Source organism: Podarcis vaucheri, assembly GCF_965113315.1.
Source record: "Podarcis vaucheri genome assembly, chromosome: 2".
Classification (NCBI taxonomy): domain Eukaryota; kingdom Metazoa; phylum Chordata; class Lepidosauria; order Squamata; family Lacertidae; genus Podarcis; species Podarcis vaucheri.
In genome coordinates this window covers 23,313,641-23,332,361 of record NC_138760.1, presented here as the reverse complement: position 1 = coordinate 23,332,361, position 18,721 = coordinate 23,313,641, and the positions used below count along the sequence as shown (strand labels likewise).

Sequence of the window (18,721 nt, the reverse complement as noted above, 5' to 3'; positions counted from 1 at the left end):
GTTTCCATCATGGTGTTCTGTTTTGCCAGAAGCGGTTTAGTTATGTTAGCCACATGACTGGGAAAGCTGTCTGTGGACAAACGCTGGCTCCCTCAGCCTGAAAGTGAGATGAGCACCACAACCCCATAGTCGTCTTTGATTAGACTTAACCGTCCAGGGGTCCTTTACCTTTACCTAGTCTGAACAGAAGTCCATATAATTTCTCCTTTGAAATATGACTATGCTGACAAACAGTTGATATGCTTTATTACAGCAGTGCTTTTTTCTGGGGGTACACAGGGGTAGCATACCCCTAAACATTTTGTGAATCTAAGTTTGGCTTCATTGAGGGGCAGTATTTCAATATGAGTAAGAAAATGAGAGTACCCCTAAACATATTTTTTTTAGAGAAAAAAAGCACTGATATTAAGACAGATCCTATGCTCTAGTTTCCATGAACACTAAGGCAACTAAGTTGATAGCACCTAGTGAAAAGCAGTTATGGGTTGGTTGGATTTTGCAGATTTTGCATTTATCAGTCTCTTGCAAATTGGGTTTTGCAAAAAAATAATAATCATGCAATTTAAATGGAATTAATTCCTTTTGAAACAATGTATGGATGGGATTTCCTGTGGTGTCACACGATATCGCCTAATGAACTCTAAAAGGGGAGGTGCTTAAGAATTTGATGAGGTGTGCTACCTATCCTATTTTAATAAAAAAAAAATTAGGCAGTATTTAATTTCATAGTGGGACCATTGGATTTGGTGTAATTCTGACCTTCCTTTGTCACCCTCTCATTATGTCCATGACACTGCATCCTGGAATTGTGCCAACTGTAGGGATCTATGCCAGTGTAGCATTCCACTGGAAAAAAACCTCAGGCCCCAATGGTGTATGGACACTGGCAATAGTATATATCTAATGTAATGGTTTCCACCAAATCATAAAACTCTCCTGTAAGAGTACCTGCTGCATAGCACTGTGCTATTGTGTTTGAAATATTCGCTTAAAAGTGTACACTGCGAATGGGGCAAGTACATGCTTGTAGATACATGTACCATACAGGCATATTTTTTTTGTCATGGAGATGTGATTGGCTGTGGCTTCTTGTTCCTTGTATACTCTGTGGCAAATCCAAGCTTGCTGCAGCATAAATCACCTCAAGTATTTGAACGGCTTCCCCAAAGAAACTTGTGGACTGTTTGTGGAACCGTCAGACCCTAGAGTTTAGATCAGAGATGAACTTTTCTTTACATGAATGTTGACATTGTTACCCTCTCTTTCCCCATAAGTTGGAAATTCACAGCTATCTGACATATTCAGTTTGCTGTGGAGGAGGGATTTCTGAAGTTTCTTCTTCTTTTTTGTCATGGAGAAATATTTGGCGCGATACTAAGTTGGGCCTGTACAAACTACAGCAGGAATAGCCAATGGGGTTCCATATGTTTCGGACTACAATTCTCATAATTCCTGACAACTGCCCATACTGGCTGCAGCTGATGGGTGTTGTAGTCCATTTTGAGGGCACCATGTTGGCTATCCTTGCTGCAGATTCTTGACAACGCAACTTCAAAGGGGTAAGTCAATTAATTAGCTTTCCTTTCTGCTGTCTCCAAACTCACCTCGGATATGTTGCTTCCTGCTGGAACAAGTCTGGGCAAGTCTCTCCTTATGTTCCATATTTGGTTGCCAAGGCATTATCTTGGGTAATCCTTAACTTTTAAGGTAAAAGGGTGATTAGGAGTATATTGATAAGAAGATGATTACTAAGGTGGGCTCTTAACTTTCTATCTTTTCTTAAGTATAGCCTACAGAGACAGCCTTCAGGAGTGGAGCTATCTAGGTTGACTTAGCTGCCAACAAGTCTAAAGCACTTGAAATTCAAATTACCATATTGGCCTGAATAGAAGCTTCACTTTCCCCCTAAATTCCGACCATGAAAAGTTAAAGTGTGGCTTATATTAGTGACCATACGGTATGCAGCCAGGAGCGTGGGGAAGCGGCGGCCGCCCTGTGCATAATTCCCCATCCTCTCCCCCAAGGCCAGAAGGGAGAGAGCGGGGAAGGGAAAAGGCTGCTGGCAATGCTGGTGCGGCTTATATTTGGGCCAATACGGTATGAGCTAAAATGGTATATTCACAACAGCTAATATCCAGATTTTGACTTGTTTAGAGTAGACCCATTGAAACTAGCAGGGCATAAGTTAGGCAGCTTGTCCCTGAAAAGAAACTGAAAGGGACAAATTCATCCATTCAGGACAGCAGACACCAATGGACCACCGAGGCCAGGCATTCCCAAACTCAGCCCGCCAGCTATTTTGGGACTACAATTCCCATCATCCTTGACCACCGGTCCTGTTAGCTAGGGATGATGGGAGTTGTAGTCCCAAAACAACTGGAGGGACGAGTTTGGGGATGCCTGACCTAGGCTGATGGAGTCATCTTGGAGCCTGAGAGAACATCATTGATGTGGGAAGTCTGTAGTTCTGACTAGATAACCACAAGAGGCAGCAGAGCACAGGTCCAAAGGTTCCTTCTTAGTTCTGGCCTTGTTGTTCCTGAGGCTCATCTCTTTATAACCATTTGTGTTCTGGGATCCTTTTCTTCTTGTTCATTACTCCGAGCTCGGCTGCCTGCTGCCTGCTCTTCCAATTAGCCAAAAATCCCTCTTTTCTTTGTAGCATTAGATAATGTACCAAACTCTTTAGTTCAATGATAACCACCTGATGTTAGCAGCCTTGCTTAATTTGATTTTTGTAAAGATGTTGTGCCCTTGCACAAACCATCTGAGTGCAATTGAAGAATGCCAGCTAAACTAAATCACTAGACCCATGCTGCAGAGAAGCATAGCTGTCAACTTTTCCCTTTTCTTGCAAGGAATCCTATTCGGAATAAGGGAATTTCCCTTTTAAAAAAGGGGAACGTTGACAGCTATGCAGAGAAGTCATCTGTCCAAACTGCAAGAGAAGGCCAGAGGAGCAGAGAGGCGATGTGAAGACAGGAGAAGTGTCAAAGGCTGGAAGGAAAATGAACCCACATCCCTCCCTCCCATTGATATTTATTTTTTAATTTCTCCATGAACCTTAAGCTCTGAGCTGCAACATACTAGGAGACAAAGCAGAATTCTACTTCCAGGATGAAGAAGGCCAACACTGAGCTGGAAGTCAATAGTTGGCCCTGAGATTACTTAGCCATCTCCACAGGCATCTTGACATCTCTGTGGCAAGTTTTGCACTCCCGACCTGTATCATTTAGCAGAAGTCACCATGTGAAAAGTGCCCATCAGTTTCCTCATTCCCCCACATGGAATGGACAATCTCATTGTGTAATGGGCAGCATTTGTGTGAGGGACCCTAAAAAAATGGTACAGCTGTGGCTGGTGTTGGTGCGTGATCTACATGACAGGTGTGTGGATTCGATCTCAGTATTCTATCGCTGTGTTTGCAAATGGCTAAAAGCAGGCTTCCTCACTCTGCTTTTAGCCATTTGCCTGTGGCTAACAACAACAACAACAACAACAATAATAATAATAATTTTATTTATATCCCGCCCTCCCCAGCCAAAGCCGGGCTCAGAGCAGCTAACAACAGTAAAATAATACAGCATTCTAAAATCAATTCATTATAAAATCAGTTCAAATCAAATTGATGGCAACCATTGGGCTAGAGTTCTCTGAAGAATTACCAAAGGAGGGGGTCAGGCTGTGCCTTGGCCAAAGGCCTGGTGGAACAGCTCTGTCTTGCAGGCCCTGCAGAAAGATGTCAAGTCCTGCAGGGCCCTAGTCTCTTGTGACAGAGCGTTCCACCAGATCGGAGCTACAGCCGAAAAAGCCCTGGCTCTGGTTGAGGCCAGCCTAACCTCTCTGTGGCCTGGGACCTCCAAGGTGTTTTTGTTTGAAGATCATAAGGTTCTCTGTGGGACATACCAGGAGAGGCAGTCCCATAGGTACGAGAGTCCTAGGCCGTATAGGGCTTTAAAGGTTTAAACCAGCACCTTAAACCTGATCCTGTACTCCACTGGGGGCCAGTGCAGCTGGTATAGCACCGGGTGAATGTGATCCCACGGCAAGGACCCCGTAAGGAGTCTCGCCGCAGCATTCTGCACCTGCTGGAGTTTCTGGGTCAGTCTCAATGGGAGCCCCACGTAGAGCAAGTTACAATAATCCAGTCTGGAGGTGACCGTCGCGTGGATCACAGTGGCTAGGTCAGGGCGAGAGAGGTAAATATAAACACAGGCAACCTTATGGTTGCTGGGCAAGTCATAACCTATGATGCCCACATGATTCTGAATCAGAAGTGATGGAGAATTGTGCCCTGTTCTTGCCTAGACCGAAGGGGAGTAAAAAAGCTTTTCCCTTACCGCTCAAGACTTTTCTCCGGTGGGTCTCCATCTCTGGTGAGGGTGGCGGGGATGGAAGACAATCGAGGTGAGACGATGTTGAACTTATCTTCTTTTGGATGGGTTCTTCTGACAGATCCACAATCTTTGCTACCGGCAAGCCGGCAGGCGGCTGTCTGTACCGTGCGTATTGTAGTGCTTCATTGATCCATCTCATTTCACGCCAGATCTCATCGATTTGCTATGTGAAGAAGATGGTGCAGAGATATATATATATATATATATATATATATATATATATATATATATATATATTTAAAAAAAACATTGGGTTTATGTATGACATGTTTAAATAGATACCTCATTGTTAATTACAAGAGAAGTGTAATGATGACTGGCAGTTCCTATGGCTTTAAAGGGGGTAAGGAAATCTGTCATTGATGTGGTTCAGCCTCCCCTGATCTCTGAGATGAATAGTCTTCTTGTACTCCCAGAATTATTGCTGTGCCTCAGCCATCAATTTTCTGACAGAGAGCGATTTTTGCCAACTTCTTCTGGCAAGAAAGGTACGGCTTTTCTTTCTTGCTGGGACTTGGCGAGAACAATTCCCAGTTCTCTAACATTCCCGATTCTTTACTACAGCCATGCCCAGTGTGGCTAGGGCAACCCAGTCAGATGGGTGGGTATAAATAATAAAATTGTTGTTGTTGTTACTCATAGACTCATAGGGCTGGAAGGGACCCCAAGGGTCTTCTAATCCAACCCCCTGCTATGCAGGAATCCCAGCTAAAGCATCCATGACAGATGGCCACCCAACCTCTGATTAGGGACCTCCAAGGAAGGAGAGTCCACCACCTTCTGAGGGAGACTGTTCCACGGTCAAACAGCTCTTCCTGCCAGAAGGTTTTTCTGTACGTTTAGTTGGAATCTCCTTTCTTTTAACTTGAGGCCATTGGTTCAAGTCCTACCCTCTAGAGCAGGAGAAAATAAGCCTGATCCATCTTTCATGCGCAGCCCTTAAGATATTTGAAGATGGCTATGATATCTCCTCTCAATCTCCTCTTTTTCAGCTCCTTTGACCGTTCCTCATAAGGCTCGGTTTCCAGACCTTTGATCATCTTGGTTGCTTTCCTCTGCACACATTCCAAGCTTGTCAATATCCTTCCTAAATTGTGGTGCCCAGAACTGGACACAGTATTCCAGGTGTGGTCTGACCAAGGCAGAATAGAGTGGTACTATTACTTCCCTTGATCTGGACACTAGACTTCTGTGGACTATACTTCTTATGTCCTCTGCATCAGGGAAAGGGAACCCATGGCTTTTGAGCTGCTGTTAGACTACAACTCCCATCACCCCCAACCATTGGCTCTGCCGGCTAGTGTTTATGGGAATTGTAGTCCAACAATTTATGGAGGGCCACAAGTCCCTTACCCCTGCTCTACCTTGTGCTGTCTTTGAAGAGTGCTCATAGGCTGCTACTATGGTAGAACACACAGACCTAGAAGGATGCTCTGCCGGGATAGAACTAATTGTCAGAAGGAAGCAAAATATGGACCATCAATTTTGTTAGGTGCCAAGTCACACTTTTTGGGAGGCGGGGCGGGTAGAAGTGGAGAAGGGAGGGGTGGAGAAAAGATGTGCTTTCCCTCCTGAAAATATTTCCTCTTAAACTGTTTCCCTTCCTTATGAGGTTCCAGAAGGGGTCTCATAAGGGAGAAAGTACATTTGGAACCGATGGAGGGGGGGGGTCAATGTATTTGAGAGTTGAACTCTAGTGGGAAAACAGTGGGGTAAGGGAAAGGGTTAAGCATTCCGTTCCCTTTCTATTCTGCTTTCCCTCCCAAAGTGGGAACAAACCAACAAAATCTTTCACTGCCTGAACATAGTATATAGGTCAGTGCTTCCCCCCCCCCCGCCAAAAAAAGGTTCCAGTACTCAGTAAGGGAGGGCTCTCATAGCCTGCCAGAACATTAGCTTCCTGGGTTTTAGGAAGGAAGCGTGAGGCTCTGATTTATTTTTTTTTTGGCGGGGGGGGGGGGAGGGGAGAATACCACTTCATACTGGTGCGTACCACCAGAAAAAAACCACACTGTGTGAGGTTAGGTCTTTTAAAGCCTCAAATACCTGGCCCTATATCCCTTACAGATCGAAATGTAAATGTAAATCAAAAATGTAGTATAAACACCAACAATTGGGAAACACTGGCCTGCGAGCGCTCCAACTGGAGAACAGCCTTGACCAAAGGTGTCATGGGCTTTGAAGACGCTCAAACTCAGGATGAAAGAGAGAAACGTGTGACGAGGCAAACCCTCACCGTGATCAACTCCCGCCTGGAAACCTATGTCTCCACTGTGGAAGGATGTGTGGATCCAGAATTGGCCTCCACAGTCACTTACGGACTCATTGTTAAGACCGTGTTTATGGAAGACAATCTTACTTCACCAAAGAAGAAGACAACAGATCACCTCCCCCACAAAGTTCTAACTCAAGAACGAATAAGACTGTCCTGCAAATGGTACTATCTGTGTACCAGCATCATAGGAACACCACCAAATTATAACACCAAAGGGAAGAAATCAAGGAGAGATTCTTGGTAGCTGCTCAACCTTTCTGGATTTCCTAACCCCTCAGAGCCAAAATCAGAGCACATATTGGGATATGTGAAGTCCAGAAGACCAGTCGGGAGTGGCCAGAGGGAATGGCCATCCCTACAACCCCATAGTGGGCTGCTGTTTTGCAGGACAGCAGCTGTGTGAATGAACTGGCCCAGTGCTGAGCAAACATTTGGTTCGGTGATTAAGTGTGTGTGTCTGAGAGATAAATCATGGGGAGTTGACATCCTGTTTTGATGGGCATATTATTCGCAGTAACTCCTCCCAACCCTGCTTGATTGTTACCCAGTCTGACCCAATATATTTAATGAAGCTTAAGTACGGACCCTTGTTTCTGTCACCGACACAGCTCTAAAGGAACATTATGCTAATAGCCCAGTCATACGAGCCATGCTTCTCGCAGAGTGCCTGACACATTACTGTACATATAAATTATAACTTAATTGCCATTTCAGCTCCAGATATTCAGCTTAGCTTGGGTCAATCCTGAAATACCCCTTTTCTCGCTGCCCAGCAGCCTGTTTCAGACACAACATACCTTATCTACGGCATATGATTTTTTACTTTCTGGTTTCTCTCCAGCTCCTATTTCAGAACAGCTTTTATGGACTCCCTTTGCTCTTTACAATGTTTGGTTTGTGTAGTGACTTCAGCACTGTCTCAGATCTAGGATCATACAAATGCTCTTGTGGTTTTGCGGTCGCCGCTGAAGATTGCGGTATGTGCTGGGCCAAAAGTCCCTCCCTCCCCCCAATAGGTGGAATACAGCTGGTTTTAGTTTGGGAAGGAACCTGACAAGTCTAATACACTGTCACAATAATTCGGTACAAAACACTGTGGTTTGAAAGGCTCTGCTATATTTTCATCCATTACGAACAATCACGAAACCTACAGCTTGAGTCACTGTCTTCTCTAAGAAGTGCTAAGCTGAGGCCACAACAGACCCCTTTGTTTGAATCCTTAATATTTTCTATTTCATTTTTTTAAAAATTCTCAATGTCCCTATAAATCATGCTTTGCGAGAATTGTGACTCCTAACCTTCTACGGTACATACTCTCTCATTTTGTAATGATTGCAGGCACTTTTGGCCCGGGATTTGGTGTTTTTGTTTTGGTTTTTTGGAGCAATAACAAACAGCCAGCTGCTCACGTCTCTTACATGCTGCTACGTTTTCTGAAATCGGGAGGAAAAATGGTGGCTGGCCACCATGAAATGAGTCTGTGGGACTGTAAACCTCCTGGGATAGTTCAGGTTCATGGTTAGAGGGGGACTACGTATCTGTTGAAATGAGGGTGTTACTGGTGATGATTTGCGAACATGTGGATTTGGTATAATCAGATTCGCATACACAAATTAAAAACGATTAAGACTTATGCTGAAGGTACGTGTGAGAGGTGGGCCAATGTTAAGCATCTGCGCCCAAGATCTGCACTTTTTGAAGTATTAACTTCAGCATTAAAAACGTAAGTGAATGAATGAATAAGGAAGGACTTGAAAAGCATCTTGAGAAGCATCTGCTAATATAAACTATGCAAGAAACAAACAAAAAAAAAATCAAAAGGTTGGAAAATGGTGGTGAGATGTAGAGGACCACTTGGGTCCTAGGTTTTGTATCCTGAACTCTATTCCAGGAGTGGAATACTTGTCTCTCATCAGATGCCACTGGCCTCCAAGTCCCATCATCTTGGACCACTGCCCATGCTGTCTTGGGATGATGGGGAATGGAGCTCAGCTATGTCTGGAGGACCGTAAGTTCTTTGCCTTCTTCAGTCCCAGAATTCTCTCCATTCTAATGGTAAACACAGAGAAGTATGGCAAAATTCAGAAGGATATTAGGAACCTGGAAAATTCTGGTGAATTCTAGGCATGTCTACTCAGAAGTTAGCCTCATTGAGTTCAATGGGGCTTACTCCCAGGAAAATGGGATTGCAGTCAAGGCGTGGGATCATATCCACAGGGTCATCCATACGTACAGCATTATACTGCTGCTAGAGTCTCTAGTCATAATTCGGTGATCCTCGTGCAAACCCTACAGTTGTAGAAACTGCCTAAATTGCACCAGTATTGTTCCAACAGGCCTTTATAGGAACTGATTGGAAAAGGCTAGTGTTGTGATGTTCTGTCTTGTTATTATATGTATTTTTACTAGCTCTTTTTATTAGGATCAGTTTAGTTAGTGTTCAGCTGCTTTTAAATGACTTTTCCTTTCTACGTTTCGAGCTTGTTCTGTTATATCTGTAAGCTGCATTGAGTCCCGGTCTGGGAAGACGGCGGGATACAGATAAACAAAGTGAAATAAAATAAAATAAATAAATAAACCATAGCCAGAGTAACCCAGTACGTTTATATCAAGTCCTAAGTGAAACTAAGGGCCAGTACACACTACCCCCATATGATACAGTGATTGAATTAGCAGCATTTCAGTTTGTGCTATTGTAATGGGAACTAGGCACTAGGTAAGGTTTGCAAATCGAACCACATTTCCCCTGCCTTCCACTAATTAACAAACAGAGAAGATTTCTGCCTAAGCTGCTACTGAACTGAATGGAAGCCATCTAAGAGCAAAGCACTGGTCCATTTTAAGGGTGCTGGGGGACACGTGGCGTAGCATCGGGGGGCCACAGGGGCAAAATTATTAGGGGCATGGAATGTCAACACTCAGTGCTGCCTCAATGCAGCTGTGGGCTTCCGTTGCCCAGCTCTGTTGAAAACAGCTTTTCCATGCAAACCAGGAAGTGACCTCTCCAGACAATGGAATGACTCTTTTTTCCTTATCTCTGCAGCTGCGATCTCCTGGATGACGTGGACACCATTAGGCAGCTAAATGCACATGCGTTCTCTGTCCGTTTCCCTCCCTACCTCCTGCTCTGTGTGGCTCCGGGCACCGGCAACCCACGCTACACCACTGCTGGGGGAGGACAGCTTCCTGGCGAACAGTGCTCCATACCTGATCTGTTTGCCTCCCACCCCACCACCTTCATGGGTCCCCCAAATCTCTTGCCTAACCCAGCTGCTGCTTCACATCACCTCACGGTAGGGCCGCCTCTGTCAAAAGAAACAGTTGTTGGTGGGGTGTGCATGTTTCATTGCAGACTGACAGTCGGAGTGGTGGTGGGGCCTTGTGACATTAAGAGAAGAAAGGCTACGACCCAGCCTAAATTGAGTTTTTTCTTTTGCGCATATTAGAGAGGTAGGGGTGGGAAATGGGATTTATAACCCAAACTGACATGCGTCTCTGCAACACTCCAGTATAACTGTCATATGATTTTATCCATGAAATTTCTCTCAGAAAGCAAGCAAGGGGAAAGCGGGGTGGGGTGGGAGGGAAGAGCTGCAGAGTGGCTATTTCATAAAACCCAAATTGTATTTTGACACTAAACGTCTTTATGCTGTGCCTTTGCCCAACAATTCTCCATTTAGGTTCCAAATTACAGCCCCTGCTAGAAATCACCTTTGACTAGTCGGAAAAACAGACGGTTACCTGTGTGTAATCTAGGACTTGCTGGTGTCTTTGTTTAGCTGCAGCGACTTCACTGTCTGAAATTGCTTCCCTTAGGGATTGCTGGGTGCTCAGAAAATCTAGCTCTATGACAGCGGAAAGGCGGCAATACAGACTAATAAATTTCTCCTTGTAACTGCAAAAATGAACTGTGGAGACAACAAAGCACAGAAGCAAGTGTGTTAGAAAGACACACACACACACACACACACACACACACACAGGCAGCTCTCAAAAGCCTCACCTTTCTGAGGATCTTGAAAGAAATAATTGTCATTGCTTGTGTTTATCCCAGAAAACAAGTGTTTTATATATCTATATCTATATTTAAAAGGTTATAATTCCAGAGGAGCAGCAGCGAAAGCTACAGAGTGTCTTGTGGTACCTTGAAGTTTAAAAGATCTAATAGTGGACTAAGCTTTCATGGACCTGGTGTTTCAGCAGAGTGCCATTCCATGACATATTGTTCCTGGTTAAGGTATTTATGGTCAGTCCAGTGGATTTGGGCATATGACAGTGAAGACTTGGGTCCACAACCTTTCCAATAATTTCTTGTCCATGTACCTGGGGAGGCTGACCAAGTCTATTTTGTCTGTCCCTGTAACACACTGAGAAGTTGATGGGGTGGTGGTGGTGGAAATCTAGAGCTCCCCCAAACCCCAGAATAGCTACAGTCACATTCCAAAATAAACACATCCTTGCACATGAGCAAAGACTGCATAACAATGGAGCTGGCCCTCAGTCCTATGGTAGGGTTGTGGGCAGATGGCTCTTCATTTGTGCCTTTTTTAAAAAATGGAAGTGACTAGGATTGACCAGGGATCTTCTGCATGCAAAGCACATGACCCCTTCTCTTTATAACCGCAAGTAGTTTTAGACATTTCATGTATATAATGATCTAATGATGCCTGGGCATTCTGAGTGCATGTTGGCCAAAGTATTGCTCTCTCTATTGTTGACATGCTATCTATCCATCATCTATCTATCTATCTATCTATCTATCTATCTATCTATCTATCCATCATCTATCTATCTATCTATCTATCTATCTATCTATCTATCTATCCATCATCTATCTATCTATCTATCTATCTATCCATCATCTATCTATCTATCTATCATCTATCTATCTATCTATCTATCTATCTATCTATCATCTATCTATCTATCTATCTATCTATCTATCTATCTATCATGTATCTATCTATCTATCATGCATCTATCTATCATCTAATCAATCAATCATCTATCTATCTATCTATCTATCTATCTATCTATCTATCTATCTATCATCTATCATCATCTATCATCATCTATCTTCTATCTATCTATCTATCATCTATCTATCTATCTATCATCTATCTATCTATCATCTATCTATCTATCTATCTATCATCTATCTATCTATCTATCTATCTATCTATCTATCTATCTATCATCTATCTATCTATCTATCATCTATCTATCTATCTATCATCTATCTATCTATCTATCTATCTATCTATCATCTATCTATCTATCTATCTATCTCTATCATCTATCTATCTATCTATCTATATCTATCTATCTATCTATCTATCTATCTATCTATCTATCTATCTCTATCATCTATCTATCTATCTATCATCTATCTATCTATCTATCTATCTATCTATCTATCTATCTATCTATCTATCTATCATCTATCATCTATCATCTGTCTTTGGCTGTGTTAAATTTGTGCTTCTCTTGTGGGCTGTAACTTCTCCTCCAAAGATACACCTCTTTCCCAGGAAAATCATGGTCGCATTTGAAACAGATGTGTGGAAGTGTGGCACTATGAAGCCTCACTCCTGCAAGTGCTCCTTTAAGGCAGGGACAGAAAACTTTTTTTTACTCCTGTGGAAAGCATGTGGTGGCAGTGGCGGGTGGGTGGTCAGAAGCTGCTTGGTGCGTTGGAAGGAGCGTGGCTCCCATGGGGAGAAAGTATGCAGAGATGACTTTTGCTCTGCAAGCCACCCTCCAGATCACCTTTGCAGGAGAGGGCAAATTCAGTAACATTTTGTAGTGGCTTTGGCACCCTGAGTGGACTGCGGCGAAGACCTCTGAGGGTTGCATATGACCAACAAGCAGCAGGTTAGCCACATGTGCTTGAAGGAGACCAAAGGTGCCAACCTGTGCCGGTGTCATCACATGTGCGCTATCACATTGCAACATCATGAGCAGCCAGGGTCCCCTTCCACAGCAGGAGGAGGATTAAGAATGGCCATGAAAACCGTGCAGTGCTTGGCTCCATGTTCAGCTCCTCTGCCCTCTGTTTGTTTGAAACATTGGGGGCAGCCCTCCAACAAATTATTGAGGAGTCCCAACATAGCTCGGCCCCCACGAGATGGCACCCCTGAAAGTGACAGCACATTTTCAGGTAGAGTGGTAGAGAGATCACCAGGTCTCAGGATTCAATCTCAGATTGAGATTGAATCCTGACAAGACAGAAGTATTGTTTCTGGGGGACAGGAGGCGGGCAGGTGTGGAGGATTCCCTGGTCCTGAATGGGGTAACTGTGCCCCTGAAGGACCAGGTGCGCAGCCTGGGAGTCATTTTGGACTCACAGCTGTCCATGGAGGCACAGGTTAAATCCGTGTCCAGGGCAGCTGTGTACCAGCTCCATCTGGTACGTAGGCTGAGACCCTACCTGCCCGCGGACTGTCTCGCCAGAGTGGTGCATGCTCTGGTTATCTCCCGCTTGGACTACTGCAATGTGCTCTACGTGGGGCTACCTTTGAAGGTGACCCGGAAACTACAACTAATGCAGAATGCAGCAGCCAGACTGGTGACTGGGGGCGGCCGCCGAGACCACATAACACCGGTCTTGAAAGACCTACATTGGCTCCCAGTACATTTCCGAGCACAATTCAAAGTGTTGGTGCTGACCTTTAAAGCCCTAAATGGCCTCGGTCCAGTATATATGAAGGAGCGTCTCCACCTCCATCGTTCTACCTGGACACTGAGGTCCAGCGCCGAGGGCCTTCTGGCGGTTCCCTCGCTGCGAGAAGCCAAGTTACAGGGAACCAAGCAGAGGGCCTTCTCGGTAGTGGCGTCTTCCCTGTGGAACACCCTCCCATCAGATGTCAAAGAAGAAAACAACTACCAGACTTTTAGAAGACATCTGAAGGCAGCCCTGTTTAGGGAAGCTTTTAATGTTTGATGTATCACAGTATTTTAATATTCTTTTGGAAGCCGCCCAGAGTGGCTGGGGAAGCCCAGCCAGATGGGCGGGGTATAAATAATAAATTATTATTATTATTATTATTATTATTATCATCATCATCATCATCATCATCATCAGTGATGATGACCTGTATTTTCCCATCTTAAGAACAGAGGAGAGACCGCTGGATGAGGCCAATGGCCCTTCTAGTCTAACATCCTGTTCTCGCTGTGGCTGACCAGATGCCTGTGGGAAACTCATGAGCAGCATTTCAGCACAAGAGCTCTCTCCCTTACTGTGGCTTCCAGCAATCAGTCTTGAGAAGCATTACCACTTCCAGCCATGCAAGCAGAGCATAGCTGCACTGGCATCCTCAACATCCTCACAGTTAAAGAAGAGCCCGTTCTTCAGAATTTGGTTTGTGGTTTTTTAAACTGCCCCCCCTTGCATTCTGCCTGATGAAGAGTTCGAAAACATGCAGACTTCCATTACATCTACAGAAGCTGGCCCAATTAAAAATATCACCTTACCTATAATACTTGCCGATCGGAAGGTCGGCAGTTCGAATCCACTCAACAGAGTGAGCTCCTGTTGTTCAGTCCCAGCTCCTGCCAACCCATCAGTTCAAAAGCACACAAGTGCAAGTAGATAAATAGGTACCACTGTGACGGGAAGATAAATGGTGTTTCTGTGCGCTCTGGTTTCCGTCACGGTGTCCTGTTGCTCCAGAAGCGGTTTAGTCATGCTGGCCACATGACCTGGAAAGCTGCCTGTGGACAAACGCCGGCTCCCTCGGCCTGAAAGTGAGATGAGCGCCACAACCCCATAGTCGCCTTTGACTGGACTTAACCATCCAGGGGTCCTTTACCTTTACCTAGTTTGGTATACCTTTCTGAAAAAAAGGATTTTGAATTCTGAATTTCCCCCACCCCTCATGGAACTGAAAAAGAAAGCCCAAGAATTGAATCAGAAGGACTTCCAGCCCCTCCTTCTTGTCCATGCTGCTTTTACCAGGTGTATATTCTTTCCCATGTAGGCAATCAAATTTTCTCTTAGCACATCACTAGTCGAACAGTATCCCTGTCTTCACAGAATAATGCAAGGGTGTGTGTGTGTAATGCTAAATTGGTTGCACAGAGGAAATAGCTGCATTTGCATGCCTCAAAAGTGACTTTTTGCGTCATTTTTCCTTCCAGGCAATCAATACTGCAGTTGGATGGTTTATCAATGCTTTTGCAGGGAATGGGTTTATTTTTGCAGGAGCCATTGGCACTAGTTTTGCACTGCATGCTCATTCCCCGTGTTATCCAATTTTCACAGCATGCTGCAATGGCAGCAACGTATATAAATGACTTTTTAAAAGGTGAACTTGGAGGCAAACAGGGCAATTTGTGGGGATTATTAGCCTTATGAGGCAAAGCTGTAAATCGCGTGATAAGAGAAAGGGCTCAGTTGCATCAGAACTGCAGTTCTGGAAGGAGTAGCAGGGAACTTTCCCATTCCATCAGTGAAAGGATTTCTGCTTGTCTGACAGGACGTCCTCCCTCTCCCCCCCATGTACATGTCCCCAAGTCTGTCTCAGATGGTTGGGAGAACCCCTAGAAGAGATTTAAGGGGGTGCATGTGGACAGGGAGAGGCAGAGAACATTCCATTTCACAAGCAGAAATCCCTACAATGATGGAAAGTTTGTCGTAGTTGCAACCAGGGTCACCAACACGCTCTGCTTATGAACTTCAACAAGACACCTGTCTGGCCAGATCTCTAACTCAGTGTACGCAGTACGTTAACACTGATCCCTAACCCAAGGTGGCAATGCATGGAAAAACCGATGAATGCCCTCAATAATTGTTACTAATCTTACTGCCATATTCCGAGTGAACCCACTGAAATCAACGGACTTAAATGATTTAAATCAATTAATTTCAATGGTTCTGTTCTGAGTATGAAACCGGCTATGGCCCACAGAAATGCAATTAACTACCCTCACATTTCCTTGTTGCGTTGTTTCAAAAGCCTGCCAAACCTATTTAACCAGAGATGGTGCGTAAAACCAACAAAGAGGTGCATGCTCTGGTTATCTTCTGCTTGGACTACTGCAATGTGCTCTACGTGGGACTACCTTTGAAGCTGACCCAGAAACTACAACTAATCCAGAATGTGGCAGCTAGACTGGTGACTGGGAGTGGCCGCCGAGACCACATAACACCGGTCCTGGAAGACCTACATTGGCTCCCAGTATGTTTCTGAGCACAATTCAAAGTATTGGTGCTGACCTTTCAAGCCCTAAACGGCCTCGGCCCAGTATACCTGAAGGAGCATCTCCACCCCCATCGCTCAGTCCAGACACTGAGGTCCAGCGCCGAGGGTCTTCTGGTGGTTCCCTTACTGTGAGAAGCAAAGTTACAGGGAACCAGGAAGAGGGCCTTCTCGGTAGTGGTGCCCGCCCTGTGGAACGCCCTCCCATCAGATGTCAAGGAAATAAGCAACTACTGTACAGTGGTACCTCGGTTTAAGGACTGTCCTGTTTAAGAACGATTTGGTTTATGGACTCTGCAAAACTGGAAACAGTGTCCCAGTTTGCGAACTTTATCTCAGTCTAGGAACGGAATTTGAATGGTGGAAGGGCACTGGTGGCAGGAGGCCTCATTACGGAAAGCGCACCTCGGTTTAAGAATGTTTTCGGTTTAATAACAGACTTCTGGAATGGATTGTGTTCATAAACCAAGGAACCACTATATCTGACTGTTTAAGGGAAGTTTTTAATGTTTGATGTTTTATCATGTTTTTAATCTTCTGTTGGGAGCCTCCCAGAGTGGCTGGGGAAACGCAGCCAGATGGGCGGGGTGTAAATAATATTAGATGATGATGATGATGATGATGATATGGGAGTATTTACCCCTTGGGAAACAAAGACTCTCCCAAGCCCCATTCGGTTCTGTGAAAATCTGTGGTCCATCACTAGCATTAAAATGCTTGGCGACACAAACTTTTCATATCTCTTTCTGAACATTGCATATGGTAGGAAATCAAACCAATCTGTTTTGCAAAGAGATCACTAGCAGGATGATCTCAGCCTACAACTCAAAGGAGAATAGTCCCGACTCTTTCTGCTCCCCTCCCAAATGTCTAGCTCCTGCAGTGGTCCAGGGAGCAAGCAGCATGTGGTCTGACAGCTCACACCAGACGTGTGGCACCATTAGTGAAATTGCAGCTGCCGCTGCAGCTTCTAGCCACTGTGGTTGGAAGCCAGGCTGTTAATGTTACTGTAACAAATGTTGCTTCAACATTGCCTTTTGCGGTTTTGCAATTACAGATTCAGTAGCCGCCAACTAATAGGGAGTGGAAGCTTCTAATATTCTGGAGGTGAATCACAGCCATTTTATAGGCACTGGGGAGAAATGTGCAATAAATCAGACAGAAAATGGCCTCCGCTCTAGGGCACAAGATCGGTTGCTTTTTGTTGGAAAAGTAAAATTGGGCTTTTATTGGAATTCTCCCTGCAGTACTACAAAGCCCCCACACCATAAATTCACCGCATTGAGAGACAAATGAGCAAAGTCTGCTGAATCCTCATTGTGTACGGCAAACTACTTTGCCATCTCCATTGCTGCTCTAATCTACAATTGACATTAAAAAAGTTTGTGATCTTGCCTTGCTTGATCTGTTTCTAACATGCAGACTTGGGTCGCCTTTAAGGGAACAAAAAAGATGCTAGTTCTCTGTGTTACAGACCCTCCAAGTGTGCTTATATTCCAGGGATAGTTCTGGATTTACAGAAGCCAATGAGATAAGTAACTATGCAACCTTTAGAAGACATCTGAGGGTAGCCCTGTATCGGGAAGTCAGATGGGTGGGGTATAAATAATAAAATGATGATGATGATGATGATGATGAAGGAATAAGACGTCCCTATTTTCATTGGAGAAATGTTGGAGGGTATGGTATTAAATACTGGAAAAATATGTTGAAATGTAAGGCTGAACTCATAATTTTTGAATATCTGAGGCTACCAACAGTGTTGATTCATAGTTGCTGGTCACAGAAGGCGTATGGTGATCGTAGGAGATTAGCCTGGCAAATTTGGCCTGTGCATTAGTCATACCCCAAGAGCTGTGGTATGTAAGAGATGCAACCACCTTGCCCAGAAACGAGCTTTATGAATGACTCATAAAAGAGAGCTGGCAAAGAAAGAACACATTATTCTGGGAATGGCTCAATCTTCCTATAAGTTTATATCACTTAGTGTGTGTATTAGGGTTATAACAGTCTTACAACTTCATGTTCCTATAGCTTAGTTAGATAAACTATTGCATAAAAACAAAGGAATGAACTGTCATTTCCATATTTGGGGGGAAAAGGTCACCCCAAAACCAATAAATCAATTTTTGTATATGTAACTGTATAATGTATTCTGTAATAGGCACAGCCTGGACAGGAAAAATAGAGGTTGCAATTTTTGAAAAACTTGTACAATGTACATCACTTCTTATTGCTTAGAATAAATTGAGGTTGCAGTTTGTCTTTGTCTCTGCTGCAAGCACTATAGAGTTCCCACATCACTTTGATTGTGCATTCTGTGCACTGATTACTTCTTGTTATCTGGTCTATGGAGGCCTGTTGCTTCCAGTGATTCTCCAATACAACACATTAAAGCTCTCTAGGAAGTTCCAGACAGCTGTAAAAGTTCTAAACAGTTCCACAAAGTTTTTCAAAAGTGCTAATATACTTATGTAGTAATGTTACATACATGCCGATTCAAACTTTTCATTTCAGGGTGACCCTTTTTCACAACTGAGAACAATTAGTCCCTTCTGCAAGGTTTCTGAGCAAAAATTCATCCCTTTACATTATAGGAAATCCTTCTTGAAAAAGTTATAAACCTATTGTGTATGCGTCTGTTTATAGATATGGGATAGCTTAAGGCTAAAAGACCCCTGGATGGTTAAGTCCAGTCAAAGGCGACTATGGGGTGCGGTGCTCATCTTGCTTTTCAGGCTGAGGGAGCCAGCGTTTGTCCACAGACAGCTTTCTGGGTCATGTGGCCTGCATGACTAAACCGCTTCTGGCGCAACAGAACACCGTGACAGAAGCCAGAGCGCACA

General features: G+C 44.2%; 2 protein-coding genes across 4 annotated transcripts in view; both read right to left on the bottom strand.

The window, feature by feature from the left end:
* The window catches only part of ANKFN1 (ankyrin repeat and fibronectin type III domain containing 1), a 250,655-nt gene that overhangs the window by 6,016 nt on the left and 225,918 nt on the right, over positions 1-18,721 (bottom strand). For 2 of the 3 annotated variants that reach the window (XM_082212408.1, XM_082212407.1), the window contains 3 exons: positions 10,414-10,580; positions 4,341-4,560; positions 1,605-1,694 (listed from right to left, as the gene is read on the bottom strand). In XM_082212408.1, coding sequence (XP_082068534.1) covers positions 1,605-1,694; positions 4,341-4,560; positions 10,414-10,580 — 477 coding nt within the window. The remainder of the gene's footprint in view (positions 1-1,604; positions 1,695-4,340; positions 4,561-10,413; positions 10,581-18,721) is intronic. The other variant, XM_082212409.1, reaches the window with a different exon arrangement.
* The window catches only part of NOG (noggin), a 228,734-nt gene that overhangs the window by 67,539 nt on the left and 142,474 nt on the right, over positions 1-18,721 (bottom strand). The window lies entirely within an intron of this gene.